Source organism: Alligator mississippiensis, chromosome 12 (assembly GCF_030867095.1).
Source record: "Alligator mississippiensis isolate rAllMis1 chromosome 12, rAllMis1, whole genome shotgun sequence".
Classification (NCBI taxonomy): Eukaryota; Metazoa; Chordata; order Crocodylia; family Alligatoridae; genus Alligator; species Alligator mississippiensis.
The window spans coordinates 46,874,497-46,896,839 of record NC_081835.1 but is presented as its reverse complement, the minus strand read 5'-3'; the positions used below and the strand labels follow the sequence as shown (position 1 = coordinate 46,896,839).

The window sequence follows — 22,343 nt, the reverse complement described above, 5'->3', positions numbered from 1 at the left end:
TGCTTTGAAGCACCTGCATGTCAGCCACAGAGCTGATGCTTCTGCAGTCTCATTGGCTGCTGCACTGGGAGGGCTGATGCTCCAGCATGCACACTGCTCCCAAAGACCAGAGTAAAGGCCTCAATTTCAGGTCCAGCATTGCACACCAAAGCACCAGCATAGGGCATTAGAAGAGCCAGGATCTCATGCCCCAGTACATGCAGGGGTACAGGCCCACCACCTTTGGACGCAGGGCTGTCCCGGGGGAGAAGGGGGCAAGAGGACTGCCCCAGGTCCTGCACTTTGGGGGGCCCCACAAAGCCAGGCCAGCTTCACATCCAGTCGCTCACCATCCCCAACCCCCACTGCCCTGTCTGGGCCTCACATAGGCTGATTTGCCCCGGGCCTTGCCATGGTCATCTCCGTTTGGTCTACTCTAGCACTGCAGATGAGGGACTAGTCCAGGGAAGCCCAATGGCCAACAGCAAATCTCGAGTTGCAGCCATGCATGAAGACTATCTAGGGGCACGCAGCTGAGAAGCTGATGGCACTAAGCCAGTGGTGCTGAACCTCCAGCCCACCATAGGCCAGATCTAGCCCACAGAGCTGTGTCCTGGTGAATGAGGCTCCCAAGTTGAGACAGTTGGCTAGAGGGCAGGTGGCAGTCCACATGACATGGCCTCAGATACTGGCACCTGGGGTTGCACTGCAGCTAGATCTGGCATTCAAGTTTGGGCAAGTGTGAGGTCTCATGCTACTTATCCAGCCTGCAGGACCAGATAGGTCGAGCACCACTGTCTCAGGCAGAGGCAGGAGTGGAGGGAACCCCAAGGCAGCCTGAAAGTACCATGCTTGTCTCATCCATTCTGATTAAATCATTTTATTGAGCACCGTTGCAGACATGGGGGGAGGGGGGCTAATGGCTGGAAGCTTTGGCAGAAGTACAGAAAGGGCTGGGACCAGATGCCCCTATCCAAGCCCTTGATGCTACCACTGGGGGGGTGGGGGGGGGGAGGCCAGGCTGAGAGAGGCTCACATGGGGGTAGCAAAGGCCCTCTGTATGGGCACAATAAGGGTGCTGTGCAACCCCAAACATGGGGGCTTAGGGCGGGGGTCTGGCCCTGGAACCCTCCCACCCTGCAACCAGCCCCTTCAAGGCACACGTCTGCCAGGGCACACCAGGGCTTCCCTTGCTCCTGGACTGGCTCAGAGACAAGGAGTTTGGCAATGGACCCCGCTGGAAGATGGAGGGGGGCGGAGACGGGGGTAGCATGGTCCCTGAGTGTTGTGTCCCCTGCTGGTAAGCACCAGTTCCTGACTGCTGCAGGGTGCCAATGGGTGAGGAAGCTGCAGTCAGGAGCTTGGAGTTGAGGAAGGGAGAAGGCAAGTCCCAGCAGTGGCTTTCCAATGCGCAGAAGCCACCTTCACCTTTGGGGATGGGCCCAAAATGCAACAGGACATGGAAGCACACTGCAACTGGCAGCTACCCCTGTAGGGTTCATCAATGCACCAGTTAATATCCCTGCAGGCAGAGCCCTGCACCCAGCACACCCTACTGCTGGACCCAGGGTGTGAAAGTCATGATGGGCCTGAGGCCTTGACTGTAAGCAACTCTGCAAGTGCTGGCTGGGGACATCCCCCTTGGCAGGAGAAGGAGGGAGGACACAGTGATTAAGTGACTTGGCAAGGGCACCTGGCCAGGCCATATCAGAGCTAGGAGCAGGACCAAGGTCTTCTGTGTCACAGCACACAGGGGCCTGGGGAACTTGAGATCTCCTCCCCTCTACCCCATGCAACAGAAAGGAGCTGGGCACTGCACCCTGCTTACCCAAAGGACTTTCAGAACTGCTGGATCCTGGCACCCCACAGGTCCCTGGCAACCCAGAGCCCATGCAGGACACTGCCCACCAAGTCCCTGCCTCTCTGGGATGGCACGGCTGGGATTCTGGCAAAGAAGTGCCCTGCACATGGTGTTGCCCACTGGGATGCCAGAGTCCTGGCCTCACTGGACAGACACCTCAAGCACAGGGGCATCCCCAGAGCTGCCACAGGGGGACATCATGAATGTTTCTTCCTTGTGTCTCTTTGGTATCCAGCTGACCTCCCCACCCCCCTCACCTACAGCCTCTGCCCCAGGCCCCCTCAGCTCTCTGTGGGGAGGGGGGGCACATTGGCCAGGGCAGGGAGGAGGTGGACATAGATCTCGATGCCATGTAGAAAGACCTGCTCATTCAGGTACTCGTTGTGGTCATGCAGCAGCACTGGGGTCCGGTTCATGGGGGAAAAGCCGATGGCTGGGCACCCCACCTGCAAGGCAGAAAGGGGAGGTTATGGGCTGCTGTAGAGACCCACAGCTGCATCACACTGCATCAGCAGGAGCCATGGGCAGGTTTTTTCCAGCTGGGAAAAAGCCCCCAATGGAGTACACTGGAGTGACCTGTAGCTCCCCTGGTCAACCTGCCATAGAAATTCATTGAGTTGACATTCTGTCTGGCCACAGCACCCTAGACAACAGGTCACCCTACCATAGGAATGCACTGGGGTGACCTGGTGCCTGCCTGGGCTCTCCAGACAACAGGTTAACTTGCCACAGGATTGTACTGTGTTGACATGGGCAGGCCTAAGGCAGAACCAGGACCCCTTTCTGCACTGCTCCTGCACCACCTAAGCAAAAGCCATGAAGGTTGTATGCTGCAAAATGAGCAATGCCGGGCCAGTGCCCTAGTCCCAGGCTCAAGGGCTCCTGTCAAAACTCCTTTAACCAGAGGTTCCCAACATGCCTCCCAAGGGTAGACTGGTTCTCATTTTACAGGCAGAGAAACTGAGGCAGCAGCTTGTTCATTCCTGCCCAGGAAGAGGCAGGAAAGAACCCAGAAGTCCTGACTCCCTGTCCTAAATCTCACAAAGGTTGCAGAGCAGATGCAAAGATAAATCGAGGCAGAGAGAGAAAGAAGTGAATTGGGAAGGGGGAGATGGAGGAGGAGAAGGAGAAGGGGAGGAAGTGGGGAAAGAAGCACCCAGGCAGGATCATCAGGATATAGGTGGACAGGGGAGGCGCAGGAACCTGTACTCACTGCTCGGATGTAGCGGCTGTCTGTGGCTGCTGGGAAGATCTCACACTTCACTGTCATATTCCTGCCAAGAGATGCACTGTGAGACATGCTCTCATGCCTGGAGCAGCCATTCCCTCCCCACACAGCAGACAGGGTGGAGGCAGGATGCAGATCAAGGCCAAAGAGCACTCCTATGTGGTAGAGCTGGGGACAACTTCTGCAAGTGCAAGCTGGGCAGGGGTCATGCTCACATGTCCCTGCAGGCCCCACTGAATGCTTTCCACCAGGGGTCTGTCTCTGCCGTGGAGGTCACACACTGGTCCATGTTTTTCTACACCAAGGAGAGGGAAAAGGGTGAGGAAGCGTCAGGGCACAGGAGTGCCTGAGGCTCACGGCACAACATAGAGCAGATGCCCTGCTGGCAGGGGCTGCAGAGCAGGAAGGCTGGAGGGAGGGAGCTGCCCAGACCCAAGTGGCCTTGAAGGGATGGCCCCAGGCTGCAGGGAGCATCCTGGCTCCTTGCCTCCAGTTACCTGGTGGAACTCGTAGATGACACCCTCTCCAGCTGCCCGGCACCAGGCTGCAATCTGCTGCTCAAATGCCTGCAGGGCGGTGAACAAGCCAACAGGGCATAAGCAGACAGCAGGAGACTCTCTAGAACAGGGGTCCAGGCTGCCACCCCATGCTCCAGAACCTAGTTTGCAAGGGTTCCCCCGTCCTTCCCCAGAGGGACTGCAGAAATCAATGCACAGCTTTGCAGAACACCCACGTGGGGCCTCTGTCCCATCCAAAACCTCAGTGGTACTGCTAGGTGATGGTCCATAGATTGAGACTCACTGCTGAGGGACCTGTCCTGCCCTCTCCTGCTGAGAGGGAGCCGTACCTCCAAGTTGACGGTGGGTGCGATGCGGATGTCAAAAGCAGCAGACATTTCTGAGGGGACCACGTTGAAGGAGACACCCCCATTCAGCATGGTCAGGTTGACGGAGGTGACATCACCCAGTGTGAGGCTCTCGTCATGCTTGAGTCTGTGGAGACAGGGGGAGAATCAAGCTCTGAACTTGAGACAAGAAGTGGGGGTCTTACACCCCAGCTGCTCCTCCTTGGGAACAGGCACTGCTCCCACACTGAGGGAGCTAAGGGCTGGCTATGGGGTTTGCTCATGGAGGGGCTTTTAATCCCCTCTAAGCAAACTCCCATCCCCAGCCACAACACACAGAGCACCAGGCACTTGCCACCCCCACAACACCCCAATGCCCTGATGCATGGAGCCAGGCTTCTGGGACGCCACAAGTGGTATCATGCCCCCAAGAATTAACCCCCCAGGCAGGTCCCCAGGCTCTTGCCACATCACAGAGGGGAAACTTCTCACCCCAGCTCAAAAGGGAGACAGAGGAATTGCTAAACATAGAACCCAGGAGTCCCGAGTCCCAATCCCAGGAGTCTAGCCTCCGACCCACCTTTTGGATCTGCAAGTGACGGCTGGGAAAGAACGAAGGAAAGCAGTAATGAAGGGGAAGGGGGGCTGCTCCTCCGTGGGATTTGAACACAACCTACGTACGGCTGCCTCTTACCTCTGCTCCTCACTCTTCCTGAACTCCAGGAAGGAGGTGATCACTCTGTGCTGCAGGCAAGAAGGAGGTAGGTCGACAGTCAGCACTGGGCCACTCATGCTCACCTGGACTCCTGTACCTTGAGGATGACACCACCACCCTCCTGCACTTGGGAATCCCTAAAAATGATGAGAGCTCCCAAACAAGAGCCTTCCAGCTTGGAGCTAGCTCCCTATAGCCAGTTCCTTGCCCCTGTTCCTCTTGTGTCCCTATGAGGTGGGGCTGGATCTGCAATGGCTGCAGCTTTTCCCACAGCCTGTGGTTCTGCCCCACTCTCTACTGCACTCCCCTGCTGGGAGAAGCCGAGACTGGAGTAACCAGAAGCATCCACCTCAGCTAGAACCCTTGCTGTACAGCCTGGCTAGATAAGGCACCTGTGGTAGCTCCTATGAAGAGAGAGGACTGCTCCTCTACTTCAGCGGGTCCCTCTGTCCCCCACCCCTACCTTTCCTATTCAGAGGGCAGAATAGGTGAAGCCAACATGAGAGGCCCCACAGACCTCTCCATGCCCCAGGCACAGGGCCCCCTCTTACCATCTTCTCAGCAGCTGTGTTCTCAATGAACCGGGAGCCGTGACCTGGGTTCCCCTCACACTTCACTTGGATCCCTGTGAGGGGCAACAGAGGACAGATGGGTTATCAGAGCAAAAGCATGTGAGCCTGACATGCCAGTGCCCCTGGAAAGGTGCCTCAAGAACATGGATGCAGCTCGAGAGCACAAGTTGTGCTGTACTTACACCAGGGATTCCTCTCCCCATAGAACACGGTGTAGGTGTCTGTGGGGTTGGCCAGGCCTGCAGGAGGAAAGCAGAAGAGAAGTGGCTGTGGTGAAGCATAGAGCAGGGCACAACCCCATGAGGGCAGCTGCTGCCAGGTCCCTCCACAGGAATGGGCCTGGGGACCCTCTGGCTGAGGCTGAGAAGCAGTGATGAAATCCCCCAGTCCCCAAGGCCACCACTGGCTGGGCTGCCCACAGCTTGCTCTGGCATTGGTATCCATAGGGTCTCACCTTCATCAAGGGCAAACCCAACATTGAGAGCCTTGAACTCAGGTCTTTTCACAAACAGCTCCATGCCCTTGTGGCCTCCGATCTCTTCATCTGTGGTCGGAGACAGAGAAGCAGAGTTAGTAACCTGCCCAGCCCCTCCTTGCCCCACCTCCACACACTGCTGTGCTCAAGGAGCCAGCCTTCATCACGATGGGGGTGAGAAGGACATGGCGGGGCCCCACAGCCTGGGTTTCTCCAGCATTTTCCAATGTCCACAAACATGCTCACAGTTCTTTGCCCTCACTTTCTCTGCATGGACTGTGCTGGCAAGGATGCTCCTCAAGCTAAATATCAATAAAGTATGACAGTATGTGTGCTGGGTGCCCAGACACCACGGTGAGGGACACATGAGAAATGCAGACACAAACAGACGAGAGGCAGCTCTAGTCCTACCTGTCCCTACCTTCAGACCCCAGACTCTAGTGAGTGTACAATTATTTACCTGGGACAAACGTCAGGTGAATGGTTCGGGGAAAGCGCTTCCCCTCAGCCTTCAGCCTCCGGATAGCTTCTAGGTACCTGGACAGGGAAAGACTCTAGCAGGGTGCCCGGCTCACACAAGCTCCCACGAGAAACTTGAGCAGTTTGTTCTGTAGCCAGGCAGTACTTCAGAGCTGCATGCAGAAAGAGCCCCCACAGTACCTGCCTGGGCCCAGCCAACATCATCCACTCCTCATGTTCCCACATGCTAAAATCACCTGTAGATTCAAAGTGCCTAGTGCAGTCAGTGATGTGCCCAGCAACTCTCATGATGCTAAACAGAACAGGGAGCAGTGCCCTGCAGCTCCCCTGGGCTTGGTAAGGGATGGGCGGTGGCAAACTGGTGATGATCATATATGATTGGGCACCCAGGAACGATAGGAGGCAGCTGCTCTGCTGAGAGATTCTCCCCTGTCTATGACATCACGCAGTTCACTGCACTGGGCCAGCCCGCTGAGACCAGCCCCTGGTGCTGCACAGCCAAAGGCAAGGAACCTAGTGCTCCCAGGAGCTCCCCATCCACTTGAGCTAGCAAAGTCAAGGCTCAAAGCTGGCTCAGAATTTACTGTGAGCATGAGATGAGTGGGGAGGGAAGCACAGGGAGGAATATTCAGAACAGCCATGGCCACGCCATGGGCCCAGCAGAGCCACTTGTTCAGGCAGGGGAAGCTACAGCAGCACTCACTGGATGGAGACACACTTCATGTCCTGGGCCCCGCGGGCATAGATGTTGCCTTCCGAGTCCTTGAAGGCTTCAAAGGGGTCATGGCTCCAGTGCTCCTACAGGGCAGAAACCAGGGCCAAGTGTCTCAGAATTGCTTTGCATCAGGACCAGGCACACAGCAGGAGTTAGCCCAGGCTAGCTGGCTCCCTGGCTGTCCTAGAGAGGGGGCAGAATGGGGGGGGGGGGATCGGTAGCAGGGAGGGACTGCAGAGAGGCCCCAGTTGGATGTGTGCAGCAGCAGGCAGGGTTTACAGGGAGGAGGGCACCTTGGCTATAAGAAGGTAGATGGCACAGGCCTGGACAGGAAGCTTAGAGCTGGTGAAAGATGCCAGTCTTGGACACTGAAGGGCAGGATGGCCCCAGTCCGGGCAGCTGAAGAGCCAGCTTCCACTAGCCCTCCTGACAACATTCCTCCTTCCAGATATAAGGGGACTGTGCTGCCCAGGCAGACTGGAGACTTCGGTCCAGTCCCTTGGGGACTCCATCCAAAGGCAACGTCTCCCTGCCTGGCCTCTTCTCAACCTCAGCAGAGAGGCCGAGGGCTAATTGTCTCAGCTTGAACATTATTCAGGCAGACCCTGCCAGGTGCAACAGAAACATGGACAGAGATGTGCAGTGCCCTGCATTCTCCTGTAGGTGGCGGTGCATTTGCATTAGCAGAGCAGGGCATGCATGCATGCAGGACCTCTGCTGAGACAACACAGGGTTTTCTTCCATTCAGCAATGCCCTCTAGCACCCTCAACCTGCCAGGGGGCACCTGTCAGCCCAGGACACTCCCACCTCCTCTCTGTGCAAATGACAGCCCTCCTGCACCAGGCAGCAGCCCAACACCAGCTGCAACCCCAGGTCTTCTCCCCATTGCACCCCCTCACCTCAAATACAGGCACAACGTCAATATGGGAGTTCAGCAGGATGGAGCAGAGCTGCGGGCTTGTGCCCTGCCAAGTCAAGATGGTGATCACCTGGCCTGGGCACACCTGCAAGGCAAGGGCAAGGCATTACAGCTGAGGAAGCCACTCTGCTTTTCTGAGTAAGAGCAGCTAAAGGGCAATGCCACATAACAGGCTAGCCTTGTCAGTGGCCAGGCACAGAGACCATACACATCCAAGGCAACAGGACAGGCCACAGGCAAGACTGCTTCACCTGGGAAGGGTGAGGACTTTGAAGGAGGAGAGCCCCCCTTTCTCTATCCAGGAAGAAGGACATTCTAATAGACAGGACCTTGCCCTGAGACTCAGGAGACCTAGACTCTGGTCCAACTCCCTGTGCTATGGCCATACCAGATGGGGCAAGAGGCAGGGGAAGTCACGCCACCAGAGGCCCCCGTGGAGAAGCACGACCTCACTAACTCCTGGTCTAATTACAGCGGGCAAAGCCATAAAGGTCAGGAAGGATTGGTCTCAAAATAGCCTACGAATCTGTAATAGCTTATTAATGGGCTGGCTCCAGCCACAGGGGATTACAGACTGCAAGGGATTTGTCCACTGAAGGCAACCAGCCACATGCACCACCACATTTTCCAGGATCTCAGCCAGGAGAAGCTGGGCAGGTTGTTACCTGCTCACAAACAGCAGGCTGCCCCACATAGCCAAGACTCAGTGACCAAGGGGCCGGTCAGCCAACCCCTCCTTGCCCAAAACTCCCCCTGCAGCCAAAGGAGATTACACACAGGAAAGGTCCCAGGCCCGAGTGGGGGCCGAGCAGCACAGTAATTCTTTGGAAGAGGATTGGTGGTGCAGGGGGTCTCATTATATGTTCCATAGCCAAGCTAACCAGTGCCTGTTGGGAAGGAGCATAAGTTACACATGGAGGAGACGAGGCATGTAAAGACCCAAATGCTTCATTGCACTGGGGGGGGAAGAAGGGAGAAAGAAGAGGGGGCAGTGGTGTGGAGAGACTCCACTTCCCTGGATTTGATGGGTCAGGATATGACTGTCTTGGCAGGTAAGGAAGCTGTGAATTTGAAGAAAATCTATGACAGGTGAGTCGGTCCACACCACTTCCCTGGATTTGCCCCAGGGTAACTGAAGCCAAAATCTCCCTCAGAATTTCTGAGATTTCTCTGTACCACTCAGCCTCATGAGGCTGAAATTTAGCTCATAGTGGAGATCTGGGCCTTTGCTCCACACCAGAGGACATGAATAGCCACATGGATTCTCCCATCCTTGAAGGCAGGTCCAGCATGTGCTCAGGCCATCTGAGATGACTGATATGGATTTACCACTACTGAAAGGTGCTTTACTGGCAATGCTGGAGCCCTTTGGTCATCTAAAGAATGAGCACAGCACAAGCAGTGTGTGCTGACCCCACACTGCTCCCAACAGGTCTCGCGAGACCTCTCTCGTGATGCAAGGGAGCCATGGTCCTCTAATCCTTGGCTTCTGGGTCAACCTGCCCCACGCAGTGCACATTGCCTGGGGGGGTGGGGATTCTGATATGGACTCACAAAGAACTAGGCTGAGACCTGCTTGTTTTTTAGGCATCCACCAAGCAAATCCTGGTTTACTAACACTCTGGCCCCCAGAGATACCAGGACACTGCTCAGCTAGAGCTGTCCTAGCCCCCCATTCTATGGGGAAGGAGGGATCTAAACACAAACACACACACGAGGGAGTCAGGGGCCGGGGTCTCCTCATGTGAAGGGGAAACCTAAGACTTCCAGGTTGTCAGTAACAGAACCCAAAGTGTATACAGCAGATTGACTCATTACTGCAAATACAAGGTGAAGGGGAACATCTCAGTGAGGACGTGTTGTTGCCATGCCTGGACCCCTCAGACCAACTGAGAGCGCTGTTACTGCAGCTGGATTGAAATTCATCCAGTCATCCCCCACAGAGGATGCAGGCTGGGCCAGCACAAACTCAGTGTGCTGGGTCCAGGCTAAGATGGACTGAAAATGAACTTTGCTGAGAGGGCCAATTTCACTTCTCTTACCTCTGCTTTCTGACATGCCAGGCCAAGCTCAGCTCCAACCCTCTCCAAGAACTGTATGGCTGCACCTGAGAAGGGAAGAGTGTAAGGGTTACACACATTCAGTTGCACTCCTTTGTGCTATTCAAATATTTCCCTCGGGGATTCCTCATTCTATGCTACAAAGGGGCTGTCCACATACTTCCCAGCCTCCTGTTTTATCACCAGCCCCATGTCATAAGGGGGAACTCTTCAGAGCTCCAGTGCACTGAGACCATACTGAAGCTACCATATTGGCAGGGCAGATTTTAGAATATTCCAGACTGGGCTGCAGGACATGCACAGAAAGGTGACCCAGCACACTGGCTGCCTGCTTATGACAGCTCAGCAACTACCTTCCCAAGCACATTTCCTTACGGTGCAATGCTGCCTTGTGGGACTTCTACATAAGGCTATTGTTCCCATTTGCCCCTACAGACCAACATCCCCAGCTCCACTGCATCCCCCAGCACTCTGGGCCCTCTCTCCTTGGAGTGGCAGAGTGTATCAAGAGTCCTAGATTTCTTCAGATTCACAGCTTCCTTATCCGCCGAGACAGTCATATCCTGACCCATCTGCAGCCCCGAAATGCAGAAAGCATCTCAGCTCCTAGGATCTGCAGTCCCCTGCGGGGTTTCAGCAGATTTGATGGACTTCCAGGAAGTGAAGCTGGTGTTACTGTACATTAGTGAAAAGGTGGAGAAACACCAAGTCTCCAAGTCTCCTTCTCCTCCTCTGCTTGGAGACTTGGTCTCCCAGTCTCCAAATAGTCCCAATGCCACATGTTTGTGTGTATACACACGCGCATGGCTCCACTCCTGACTGAAGCTGTATGTACTATAAAACTGAGGTTGTATATACTATACAACACCAATAATAATCTGCCACTCACTAGGAAAACTATTGATTGCAGGAGATAAGAAAATGCTGCAACGGTGTTAAAGACCCACTGAAACCATGCACACGTACATGCAGCTTCTCTGGTGTTGCCAGGCCACTAATCACACACAATAAGGCTGGAACAGACCTTGAAGAGATCAGTTAGTCCAACCCCCTGCCCTGAGGGGGGAGGAAGATGTTTTTGTCTAACCTGCTTCTAAACACTTCCAGCAATGGAAATCCCACAGCCACTCTAGGTAATCCATTCCAGTACCTAGTCTCAGTTAGACTGTTTCTCTTAATGCCTAATCTAAATCTTCCTGGTTGCCATTTAAGCCCATTACTTCTTGTCTTATCCCCACTGGGCTTGGAGAATAGCCTATAAACTTTTTAGACTGTATCTAAAGGCTGTTATTATGCCTAGTGCATCAGTCTTCTTTTCTGTAGACTAGCCAAAGCCAATGCTTCCAAGCTTTCCTCATGCACCAATTTTTTGTAAACCACTAATCATTTTTGTTGCTTTCCTCTGGGCTCTTGCCAACTGGTCCACATACTTCTTGAGCAAGGTGCCTGAAACTGGGCACAATACTCCAATTGAGATGCCCCCAGTGCTGACAAGACCAGAGGGGATATTCTGCCTGTTTCACAGATAACAGTCCTTCTTACCCATCCCAGTTGTGATGATGGGTTTTTTTTCACAACAGTCTGAAATGTTGCCTCATGTGCAGATGATGATCTGCTAGAACTGCCAGATCCATTTCTGCAGAACTCGCTCCTGCCAGGCGGTCCTTATTCTGTATCTGTGTGGCTGACTGTTCCTACTTATATCTAGTGCTTTGCCCTCATCCTTACCAAACCACATCCTATTTATTTCAGATCATTTCTTCAGTTCATCAAGATTGTTTTGAATCCCAGACTCATCCTCCAAAGTGCTTACCATCCCTCTGGGTGGACTATTATCTGCAAATGTAATAGGTGTACTCTCTAGTCCATTTTCCAAGTCATTAACAAAAATATCAAAAATCTATTTCTGGGAAAGAAATGCCCAGGTCTGGATACAGTATTTGAGAGAGAGTCATGGCATATCTGGAAAGCAAGGGCGTCAAACTCACCTTGTACCCCAGGCTGGATCTAGTCTGTGGGGCTCCTTTTGGGCCAGATCCATCCCAGGGCAGGTGGCAGCATCACCTCCGGTTCTGACCAGCGGGACATAGCGGCTCCAGCATGGGGCACATGGCACAGCTCCAGGTCCTGTTATGTTTCCCATGCTGGAGCCGGAGCCGCCACTGCCTCCACATGCCTTGTGCTGTGGCAGCAGCTCTAGCTCCAGCATGGGGGACAGGGCAGGCACTGGCAGTGGCTCCAGCACAGGATGGTGACAGGACCAGCAGCTGAGGAGCTGAGGCCACAGCAGTAGCAATGGATGAAGTGACTGGAGGGCAACCGCACTTGCCCTCCTGCTACCAATCACCATGTCCACCAGGGCACAAGGCCCCCAGATTCTGTGGCAGGCCATACTCCCCCCACCCCCTGCAACTTCTGGTGGCCCACTGGTAGCCTGAAAGGTCAGACTGAGCAGCTCCACAGGCCAGATCTAGCCTGCAGGCCATACGTTTCACACCCCTGCTGTTGACAAACTATCACATCCTTGTCCTGTGCTGTGTTTGTGTACACAGCCCAGTGTCATACAGCTTTTTCAGATGCCATGTGCTGTTGCAAACAAAGGTTTACTGTTTTTCTCAGTAACAGCCCCAGGTCTCTCAGAATTAACTACTTCCCAGCTTTTTCCCCAGCCAAGTAGAGTGCATTTCGGATCCATCTAGGAAAAAATGTAGGTAATGGCCTTTTGCCAAAGTTTAATATTATGCTTGCTGGCCATGTTCTTTTGCAAGATCTGTCTATCTTTATCAGTGTTTGCATATTCCCTCAACTCAACCACAGCTGTGACTGTCATTAACATGCTGTCTCTTCTCTTCCAGATTATAACAGAAGACAATTTAGGATTTCGAATTGCTTTCCTTTCATCATCGCTCTTGTTGGCTCCCCAACCACCACTGACTGACACTGTTCCACTCAAGTCAATACAAATCAGTTTTAAAAATGCTGGCTCTCAAAGTGTTATTGGAAAGACCTCCTTCTAACTATCATGGTTCTTTCCCCTCATTTGCTAATGTGCTAAAAGCAAATGAGATCCAATCCTTTGGCCAAATCTATTCTTAATGAAATCCTGCCACATCTTGTTCATGGTGCCATTTATTTTCCTCCAGATGAAGATCTGAAAGGGCCCGGTGATTTGGGTACCTTGATCTCTTGCACAATCAACAGACCTTTTGGAGAAGCTTGGTTTTTCAGATGGCACTAGGAACCTGTCCTCTGGCTCCTTCTGGGGAAAACTGACAGCCCAAACAGACTTCAGTAGCTTCTCTTCTTTGGGCAACTGTGGGCAGTAACATTGCTCTTGGCAAACCTTCGATGCTGTGCTCATGAGGTCAGATGCTTTTTGAGTTGTAGCCACCACACTACCTGGGCACCCTGTAACTAGAGCTATAAAAGGCAGAGAGGCCTCAGTTACTCTGGTCCTTCTTACTGTCTGTGGCTGCAAGGTCGAACACCAGCAGTGTCCAAGTCCTTTGTACTGTGCAAATTTAGTAGGAAAGTCAAAGTTTGCACAGAGACATTATTATTCTACTAAGTTTTTGTTGGTTTCCGGCTATTTCAGAAAAAAAAATCTCCAGTGGTTAGCTGATATGGGAACAGGGAAGAAAAACCAGAGGGCCTTTTACAGCCACCTTCCAGCGGGCAAAATGAAGTCACTGTTGCTAAAGACTCCCCCACGTGAGTCACCTAGACTGGTTAATGGTGGCCATGCCCATCATCTCAGATGCCACAACCACATGGCACCCTGTGCCAGGAGAGCGCACATGGGGCCTCAGTTTCTCAGTTAAGCTCTTCCCGATTAAGAAATCAATGCCACCTCCTTGGACACTAGGAAACCATTACATAAACCTCACCAGTAACATCAGTCTCACACCTTGAGTGCCCAATGATCTGTGACTGTACGCTGAGCTCCGGAGCCAGTCTTCACAAGCCCTATTTATCTGTATCAGCATCGATATCTGGGATTAAAGTAGACACAGGCTTCCTTCCCCAACTCCACGCAGGAAGACAGAGTCTTTTTCCTAGGCTCCTTGTACCCTATCCATGGGTTCAAATTTGGTCAGATCCAAGGAAGGGCTGTGAGACTGACCAGGAGAATGGAGAACCCAACTGATGAAAAAAATCAAACACAGGCTGAGAAGGGATGCGATCATTATCTATGAATACAGCAGGGGGTAAGCAACAGGGAATGAGAAGAGCTATTTACGCCAAAGAACAATATTGATGCAAGAACAAACGGACAGAGTCTGGTTACAAAGAAGTTCAGGCTGGAAACAAGATTTCTAAATCTCCAAGTCATGTGTTTCTTGGACAGCCTTCCAACAGATGTAGCAAGGGCAAAACCATCCATGGGTTTTAAGATAGCATTAGATAAATTTATCAAAATAGTGAAAGACCTGCCCAAGCCTGACAGCCCATTGGGGCAGTGTGGTTAGTTTCTACAGCTAAAGACACACAACAGAGTGATGTGGCCAGCATTACACATAGTCACCTTTGATCAAGTCCAAATGACCAAGTCCCCATTTATAGCAAAATCAGCTGAGGGTGGCCACTAGCACAAGTCCAGAGCAGGGCTTGAGATATTACCTCTCTGAAGCTGTAGCAAGATGCCAGATAGCATTGAGACACAGTTCCCAGCAAGGACACAGGAAATTCTTTCCAGTTGCATGTTCCTAACTGTATTTCAGCCAAGTTAAAACACAGTTTTATCACAACTCCCAGTCTAGGGGATTAATATGGATCTAGCTCAAATAGTTTAAAGAGGGCTTTGCTGGCCAGGGGAGATGAAAACCACGTTATAAGTCAGAAGACTATTTTCTGTTTAATTGAGATTGCCAGCTCAAACAGGGCCAAAGAGATCATCGTGAAACAAGTTTCAAACCCATTCACTCTGTGACTAATTAACACCTGGAGAGAGTGCTGTGGAATGTAAATGTTGCTTAGTATTTGGGTCCAAAGAGCAGGCCTGTGTATCATAGATAACAGGAGTCCCAAGGTCTGATTTTCCCGTGCCTCACACTTGAGTAGACTGGATGCAGTGCGAGTGAATGGAGGGTTCCAGTAGTGCCCTACACCCCATTTGCTCAAGTGTGAACAACCACAAGGCAGTGGAGAACCAGCCTAAGCACCTTCCTGGTTATGAGTGAAATAGGTGGCACAGTAGAGGTGCCCAACTCCATAGGGCACTGGTCATGGAAGGGCACATACTGGAATATCAGTCTCACAGGTTCTGGGGCACAAATGACTGGTGCCTCCTGAGACTGGGTGGGGAGGCCACCATGGCAGTGAGCGGGGACTGCTGGCAGCGGCAGCGTTGGCGCCAGGGGTGGGGGAGCAAGTGGGGACCGCCCACAGACGCCGCCGGCCATGTCGGCAGTGGGGGTGGGGGGGCAGGTGTGAGAAGCAGCCGCCTGCAGAAGCCGGCCATAACCAATCTCAGGGGGAGCACATGTCCCCCCATGCCTCACCTATGATCTGGGGTGTTCCCTTTCTAAATCCCCTTGGGAGCTGGGAGCCCAGAAGAACCTCTCAGCTGGCTCGCATGATCACCAGCTGACTTCAGAGGGATTCCTCCAACACCAAGGGTCAGATGCATTTGCAGGGTTCACAAACATCCCTGACCAATTTAGGAGAGAACAATGTATGAAGATGAAGCTTCAGCCTTCACTAGAGTAGAAGGGCAACATCTTCCATGACCCAGTCCATGTTTAGCCAATCTGTTGCAATGGCCAGTGAAGGGGCCAAACAGAGCCAATGACGAGGGCAATCTGGGTGGTGTGGACTTCTTTGGATTCAGATGCACTGAGCTACTTCCATTTAAAAGCCAGTGTAGCTGCAGGGAGGGCATGCTTGTAAGAATCACTACAATCTTCTGAAGGCAACAACATGTGGAAACCAACTCATTCAGTAGTAAGAGCTCAGTGGAGCTCCAGAGGGCACTCAGTACTTTTCAATTTTGCCTTTCAAGAAGGTTATCAGTGGTTACCACTAGCTGATCCCTAGCAAATGCCCTTGACCAGGGGTGCCAAGTACATGGGAGCCCGAGGGCCCTGTCCCCCCTCGGGCAGAGGGCTGTCACTTGAAATGCATCAAACTTTTCAAATCTCCATCATCTTATGTCCCCTCCCCCTGTCAAAAATACAAGTCAGCGCCTATGCCCTTGACCCTGGCAGTATAACGCATCTCAAACCTCAGCAATGACGCTGACTGAGCACATGGCACTGCAACTTCAGGCTGCTCTGGTGACTACAGAGGAAATGGTCTCCTTACCATAGTTGGGCTCTGGGTGGACAGTCTTGATTCTCAGGTACTCCCGGAAGAGCGTGACCGAAGGATCCTCCACAGGATCTTGGCTCCTGACTGGCTCCCCGAGGTCCTTCCTGGGCAGCATGTTGTCTATTTGCAGGAGGCTGGAAACCTGGCAGAAGAGAAATAAGACATGTAGAAGAAACAAAATCACCATTCTCAGATGCCATCAAAAGACCTGTTTCTCCAGATGTGTGGGCCCACGCTTGTCCCTGGAGTACCCGCAGTAACTGCAACGCTGCTACCGCAGCAGGGTTGAGTTCGGACCTGAACTGCTCAGGGGCTCGGCTGGTGCTCTAACGGTTCCTGAAAACATTACAGATCTCTCCAGAAAGCACACCCTGCCGCAGCTGCTCAAGCTTGGAACATCACCCTGCACTTGGAGCACCAGCACGAGGGGCCACCCAACAGCTGAAGTCCTCAGTCGGGGTCTTTGCCCCACGGGGCAGCAGGGCTCACAGGAGTTACAGGAGGGAGCTGCTCTTTGGTGAAGCCCAGGGAGGGCGGTGGAGGTTGCTTGGCAGCTGCTACAAGCTACAACTTGGGTGGGGAGCAGCAGCATGAGGCTGGAAGCCAAAACCGGAGCCCAGCAGCTACTGGGACTGGTGAAAGGGACATAACCAGCTGGACACAAAGCTGCTCATTCGGGCCCCCAAGCTTGTTCCCTCCGCCCCAGGCAGTCCCAGAACCATCTCCCGGGGCAAGAGCCTTTGTCCTTCCGCACTAGTGCGGCCGATCCGCTGCCAGCCCAGCGAGACCTGCCCGGGACGGGGGAGCCCGGCGGGGCTGAGGCCTGCAAGGAAGGGAGAAGCGGGACAGGGGCAGGAGCATGGGCCCCGCGCGCCGCTGCTGCCGCCGCCTCCTCCTACCTCCCGCCGCCCTCGGCCCCGCTCTGCGCGCAGCGCCGCCGCCACAGCCGGCCAAGCCCGCCGGGGCGGGGCGGGGCGGGGCGGGGCGCGGGGCCGCAGCCTGCAGTATCGCCCCGCCCCGCCCCGCTCCGGGGCCCGCGTGCGCCGCCGGCCACGGATGGCTCAGCCCGCTGCCCTGCAGCCGCCGCAGATGCAAGAACGAATGCAAAACAAAACCTTTCCCTCTGGAGAAGATCCTCCCCCGCCGCCCGCTCCCGCTCCCCAGCGCTGTTTGGTGGATAGTTGTAGAGACAAGAAAATAAACCCGCTTGGCCGGTGTCTGCTGGGCGTGTAGCAGCAGTAACCACCCGCAGGGGCAGGGGCGGGCTTAGCGCAGCTCGCTACCCGCTTGGTGCCAGCCATCCCCGCCGGGCATCCGGCCCCTGCAAGGTTTCCTCCCTGCGACCCCGGTGGCAAGCGGGCCCGGCCAGACCGCGTGGATCACCGCAAAGAGGTTTGAAAGTGCTGTTTTTCTCTCCTCGTTTAAGCAGGTTTGGTTTTCCCCCCCGCCTCACCGGAAGGCCTGACCCCGGACCCCTTTCACTGTCGGATTGTCCTGCTCCCCGGGGCTGCGGCTGGGTGCGAGTCCAGACCCGCTGGAGTGGGACCCCCACGGTAAACGCTCCCTCGTGTCAGGCCATGAAACAGTGAGAGTGGCTCAAAAACCATGAGCTTTAAATAGAAATATATTTGAGCTTTTTAAATGAATATTATTACTTATGTTCCAGTCCGAGTTGTCCAGGAGCTCTTGGAAACCTCCTTGTTGACAAGAAGCTGAGACTTCCAAGGATTCACGGATTTCCAGGTGCCAGGATTTGTGGTAAAACAGCAAATGTCACCAGATGTGCAGTGACACTGCAAGAGGCGATTACTTCTTTCACACCAATGTCAAATTTTGATCAACAAGATCGCACATGAATTTCTATTAATGAGACTCTTTCAAAATACTTTCTATGTATGGTAAATGTTGCCCTGCTAGAGTGCTGACCCTACAAACACTGGATTGTAACAATTTCTGTGTATAAAGTGTATCTGTTATCCCTACTTACAGGTTTGGGGCATAGTTTTCTGCAGGGAAACTTCACGTTTGATACAGCAACAATCTTCCTCCTAAGAAGCAGCTGCAGCATTTATTTATTGTACGTCTTGGTTGAAGGAATACTCTGAGGCTTGATTTTGTGAGATTTCAAAACTCACTCATCCATTTCTTACAGGTTTTACTCACCTCCCCTTCATGTGAACTTTGAGCAGCAAAGAAGACGGGAAGTAACAGGGCGGCAGAGTTAGAAAGAGCCCTTTCTCTGGCCTGTGTGGCCCAGAGCCTGTGCTCCAGTCCACCCTGCCACTGGGCTGTGGCTGCCAACGTGGTACCCTTGGTAGGTCTGTACTCACAGGAATGAGGGGTAGAAGCTTAGCTCTATCTCAGCAGCCATCTGTTTTCATCTTCAATTGAAGAGAGAGTAGGGGGAATCCATAGCTGATGTTTTCACACCATAGATAGAGCCAAAGAGCATCCCTGCCAAGTTGTGTGTGGTATTATATGGCACATTATGCAGATTTTCCAGTGAGCTTGTTTGCATATAACTGCACACATCAGTTTATGGGTAACACAAGCTGAACTCAGGATGTGGAGCTTTACAGAACTTGGCAGTTGTGCCCTGCTGCTGGGGGAGGTGGGAACAATGTTGTCAGCTTTCCTGATTTTACTACCAAGCCCCAGCTCCTGGAGTCAGGGGATTAGGTAAGAACTTTGTCGTTAACAAAGTCCATAGTTCTCAGGGCCGCAGAGAAACACCTGCAAACGTGGCCCTAAATAAATCCAAAGAGTCAGGAACCAGAACACCACTATACAACTGCCATCATGAATTTTAAGGCTTTTAAAGCCTTCTGAGGGCTGAGCTGATCTCATTTTGGGGCTGACTTGTGAATTTTGAAGCTGGGGAGCTAGCATTGGCAGGGAGAGGGCTGTCTGGGGATGCTGGCACTGGAGCATGGCTGGTGGGGTGAAAGTTGTGGGTCTGGTTGATACTGAGGCAGATTCTGCCTGGGGCAGGAGTTGAGAGAACCTGACACTAGTAGTGTTTTCTTTTCACTGCACGTACCCTCCAGGCTCTGCTATTGTAACCTCTGCCTACTGCCAGCTGCCTCAGCCCTGCTGGAGGATGCAGCCATACCCAAAGCAAAGCTGCACGTGTGAGGATCCCAGCTGGGCCACAGGAAGGTGCAATAAAACATAAGGATCCCACCTGACTGCCAATACTTGGCAACCTTTCCACCAAGCTGGGGAGGAGCTCACCCCTGGCTGCTCCCTTATACCCAGCGTGTAACCCGGAATGCACTGTGGGCTCCAAAGACAACACAAGTCAGCGTAGCTGGGGCTGTGTGCAGCTGGCAAAACAGATTAGGAGGCAGGGGGGCTGTCCTTTACAAAACCCAGCTGGATCTCTGCTCTGGACTGCCCCAGCAAGGCATCCTGGTCTCTAGTTTTTAACCAGCTACAGTCAGGATGCTGTGGACAGGAGTGATAGATTTGCTATTGGACTTCAAGCAGCCACAAGTCACAACCTGATTCTTAACATGGGGCCCCCAATTTAGCTAAATGGAAATTGCATGTTAGTTGTTAAATGTGGCCTGGAAACATGCCGTTCAGCTTTGGGTTCAGGGGGAGTGCTGTTCACGGGAGATCGGGAAAGCAAAGCCAGGCCCCTGTGGTATCTAGAAGTCCAGTAAACCTGCTTCTTGATTTTACCCAGGGGAATAGATTCTATTCCACTTTAAGCCAGTGTAAATCTGGAGTAACTCCACTGCCTTCATGTTTTGATGAGCTTACAAATGTTTTGAATTCCTGATTCCTAGGGAGAAGCTTAGAAAAGCTGAGGTGGATTCAGCACCATCCCCTTTGAAATACCATCTAATCTGGGGTTTGAAACACCTCCCCCTCTGTGGCTGGCTTCCAGAGGTACTGAGTGCTCCCAACTCACCTGGGCCTCCGCTAGACTTGGGAGTGGTGTACAAATCTGGAAATCAGCCCTTGAGAAAAGCTTTCCCCTCCCAGTCTGTGGCTGGGAAGCTGGGATGAAAAGAGTGCATGGTTTGTGTGCAGTGTCCCTTGCTGCAGAGCAATCTTTCACTTCCCTCTGACCTGTGGCCTCCCCAGACAAACTGCAAGCAGCTCAGCTCTTTGCTCCTCCACACCTGGCACTGCCATCGAACAGACCTGAAAACAAAGAAGGGGGCTATCAGGAGGCCTCCAGGCTGAGTGGTGGTCAGTGTGGCTGGGAAGACCCAGCTCAGGCTCTTCTGTCCAAGGGACTGGATGCGGCTGGAACCCAATTTATTTCCTCAGGACAGACAAACTCCTCAAGGCGGAGAAAGTGGTGGAGCCAGTCTGGCAGTTCCATATGGTGACATAGGAAGGGGAGGAGCAAGGGGGCCATGAGCAATTCAGGATGCAAACATCCCCTTCCCCTGGTAAAAAGAGGGAGGGGAGAGGAGACAGGAGGGAGCTCTTACCTCCTCTTCCACCTCACCTGCTATTCTAGGCCGGGGTCCCTCAGCTCTGCCAATTCCCCTCCAAGTGCAGTCACTCCTACTCTTACTCCTGCTCCCCAGCTGTGCCACTGCCCTGCAGCCCCCCTACCCTCCCAGGCAGGCCTCCAGGCTCTGCCAAAGCCTCTACACCCTGACTCCCACTGCTGCTCCAGCCCTACCTCCCCCCACAAGGCTCGGATATGTATAAAGTAACAGCATAGGGACAGATCCCTGAGGCCACTCTGACCCTATACCCTTTTTGACATAGGGACTGTTGATTACCCCACAGCACAACCCTTCCTCACTCCTGACTGTTCGGTTGCCCTCTCCTGGTTTGACAAGCTGTTCCACTACTGCCAGGGTGGCAAAGAAACACTGAGCCCCACATAGGGGTGAAGGTAGCTACAGTTAGGGGGGTGGGGGGCATCCCACTCCATCTCATACCAAGGGCTCCTTGGCCTTTTGTCCTCTAAGCATTCCTGCACACACTGCAACTTGTTCTTCTCCCTGCCGGAGGGAGCGTTTTCTCTGCTTTTCCATGAAGAGGCCCTTTGAACATCCTCAAGGAAACCCCTTTCTCTGCACTCAGTCCTGCTCTGGATTTTAAAGCAGACGACAACTCCCTGCTTAACATTCTCCTGGTCACTTTGGTTGCCATGGCTATGCTTGCTGAGGTTTGCACTCTGTTGTGTGTTTATACAATCTCATCCATTTAGGAGCCAGCTACAGACAGCATTTCAGGGCAATGAGAGGGCCTGCTGGGGGGCTGGAGCAAGCTGTCTCACATGGGAGGGTGAGGGATTAGGCTGGTGTGCAGAGCAGGCTTTGTGTTGGGGTAAGCTGATAGATCCCTGAGCTGGCATGGGAGCACTGTTGAGACCTGACAGCGGGAATACACCAGCAGGGATAATGTTTGCCTTTAGGCTTTGCCCATAGGCCTTCAGGGGAGGAAGCTGGGTTGGAGAAAGAGAACAACAGAAGCATAGGGCTCTTGTCTGCATCTTCAAGGAGGTAATGAATCCTGGCGAGGTACTGAGCCACTGCTGTCGATTAACCTGGAATACTGGAAGAACAAGGCTGGGTGGGAAGCTTCTCTTGGGGGGTTGCTGCAGTGCTGGGTTCTGGGCTCTCCACTCATGCAGCTGAATGGGTTGAACATCAGATCCCTCTTCTCAGCATTTTTCAAGGCATGCCAAGGCCTGCTTCACTTTGTATACTAATCCAGCCTGCCCAGCACTCCTGGATTTGAGCCCCAAGCATACAGCATTTAGAGAGAGTGCTCCCTTTCAAATTCCTGGGAATAGAGGATCCCTTTGCTTTTCTCAGGTGGTAGCTTTTTCTGCAAGATTTGACCCTGGTTTCCAGGCAGGGCTTGCGTAGTGCAGGAGACTTAGAGCTGGGATAAATTCAGGCCTGGATGCTATGTTAGCCAGCTCATCAGCAGCACTGGGCACTTCATAGCAGGGACAGGCCCTGAGGAGGTGGGAGATCATCAGTAGATGTGTCAGAAAGGGCTGAGATCACATCACCTCCTTGTCCTTTGGCCCTTTCCTGAGAGCCTCTGGGCACATGGTTTTGTCTTCTGATTAGGACAGATGTTTAACACCACCACCAGTTTACTGAGGGTGCAGCAAGCAGAATCAGTTCAGGGTGGCAGATGGAGTAAAAGCATGGCACAAATCTGCCCACAAATATGCTCAGCTCCTCTTCCCTCCC

General features: G+C 53.2%; 1 protein-coding gene and 1 long non-coding RNA gene across 4 annotated transcripts; one reads left to right on the top strand and one right to left on the bottom strand.

Annotated features, from left to right (window-relative positions):
• Positions 1-843: 843 nt before the first annotated feature.
• On the bottom strand, positions 844-17,474 carry ACY1 (aminoacylase 1). 2 transcript variants are annotated; one of them, XM_014600146.3, is made up of 15 exons: positions 17,274-17,474; positions 16,153-16,300; positions 9,832-9,896; positions 7,770-7,874; positions 6,858-6,952; positions 6,135-6,211; positions 5,654-5,743; positions 5,382-5,438; positions 5,179-5,252; positions 4,607-4,656; positions 3,916-4,060; positions 3,566-3,634; positions 3,284-3,363; positions 3,054-3,114; positions 844-2,286 (listed from the first exon to the last, which is right to left on the bottom strand). In XM_014600146.3, the coding sequence occupies exons 1-15, from the start codon at positions 17,457-17,459 to the stop codon at positions 2,122-2,124; spliced, it is 1,467 nt and encodes a 488-aa protein (XP_014455632.2). In that variant the 5' UTR covers positions 17,460-17,474; the 3' UTR covers positions 844-2,121. The 2 variants fall into 2 exon arrangements, with proteins under 2 accessions (XP_014455632.2, XP_014455631.1); XM_014600145.3 differs by lacking the exon at positions 17,274-17,474 and adding an exon at positions 17,058-17,201.
• On the top strand, positions 17,459-20,733 carry LOC109280237 (uncharacterized). 2 transcript variants are annotated; one of them, XR_009455873.1, is made up of 5 exons: positions 17,459-17,550; positions 17,825-18,235; positions 18,311-18,472; positions 19,206-19,317; positions 19,953-20,733. It is a non-coding gene; the product is annotated as an uncharacterized LOC109280237 (long non-coding RNA). The 2 variants fall into 2 exon arrangements; XR_002086476.2 differs by having other exon boundaries at positions 19,206-20,733.
• Positions 20,734-22,343: the final 1,610 nt, after the last annotated feature.

What these genes read in the sequence shown, in the direction of transcription:
- ACY1 (XM_014600146.3), bottom strand. Translation starts at nt 17,459, where the DNA reads ATGGCTGGCACCAAGCGGGTAGCGAGCTGCGCTAAGCCCGCCCCTGCC. An exon ending in TGGCATGTCAGAAAGCAGAG is followed by an intron (nt 7,875 to 9,831) that starts GTAAGAGAAGTG and finishes CTTGCCTTGCAG; the next exon opens with GTGTGCCCAGGCCAGGTGAT. An exon ending in AGGAAGAGTGAGGAGCAGAG is followed by an intron (nt 4,061 to 4,606) that starts GTAAGAGGCAGC and finishes CTGTCTCCACAG; the next exon opens with ACTCAAGCATGACGAGAGCC.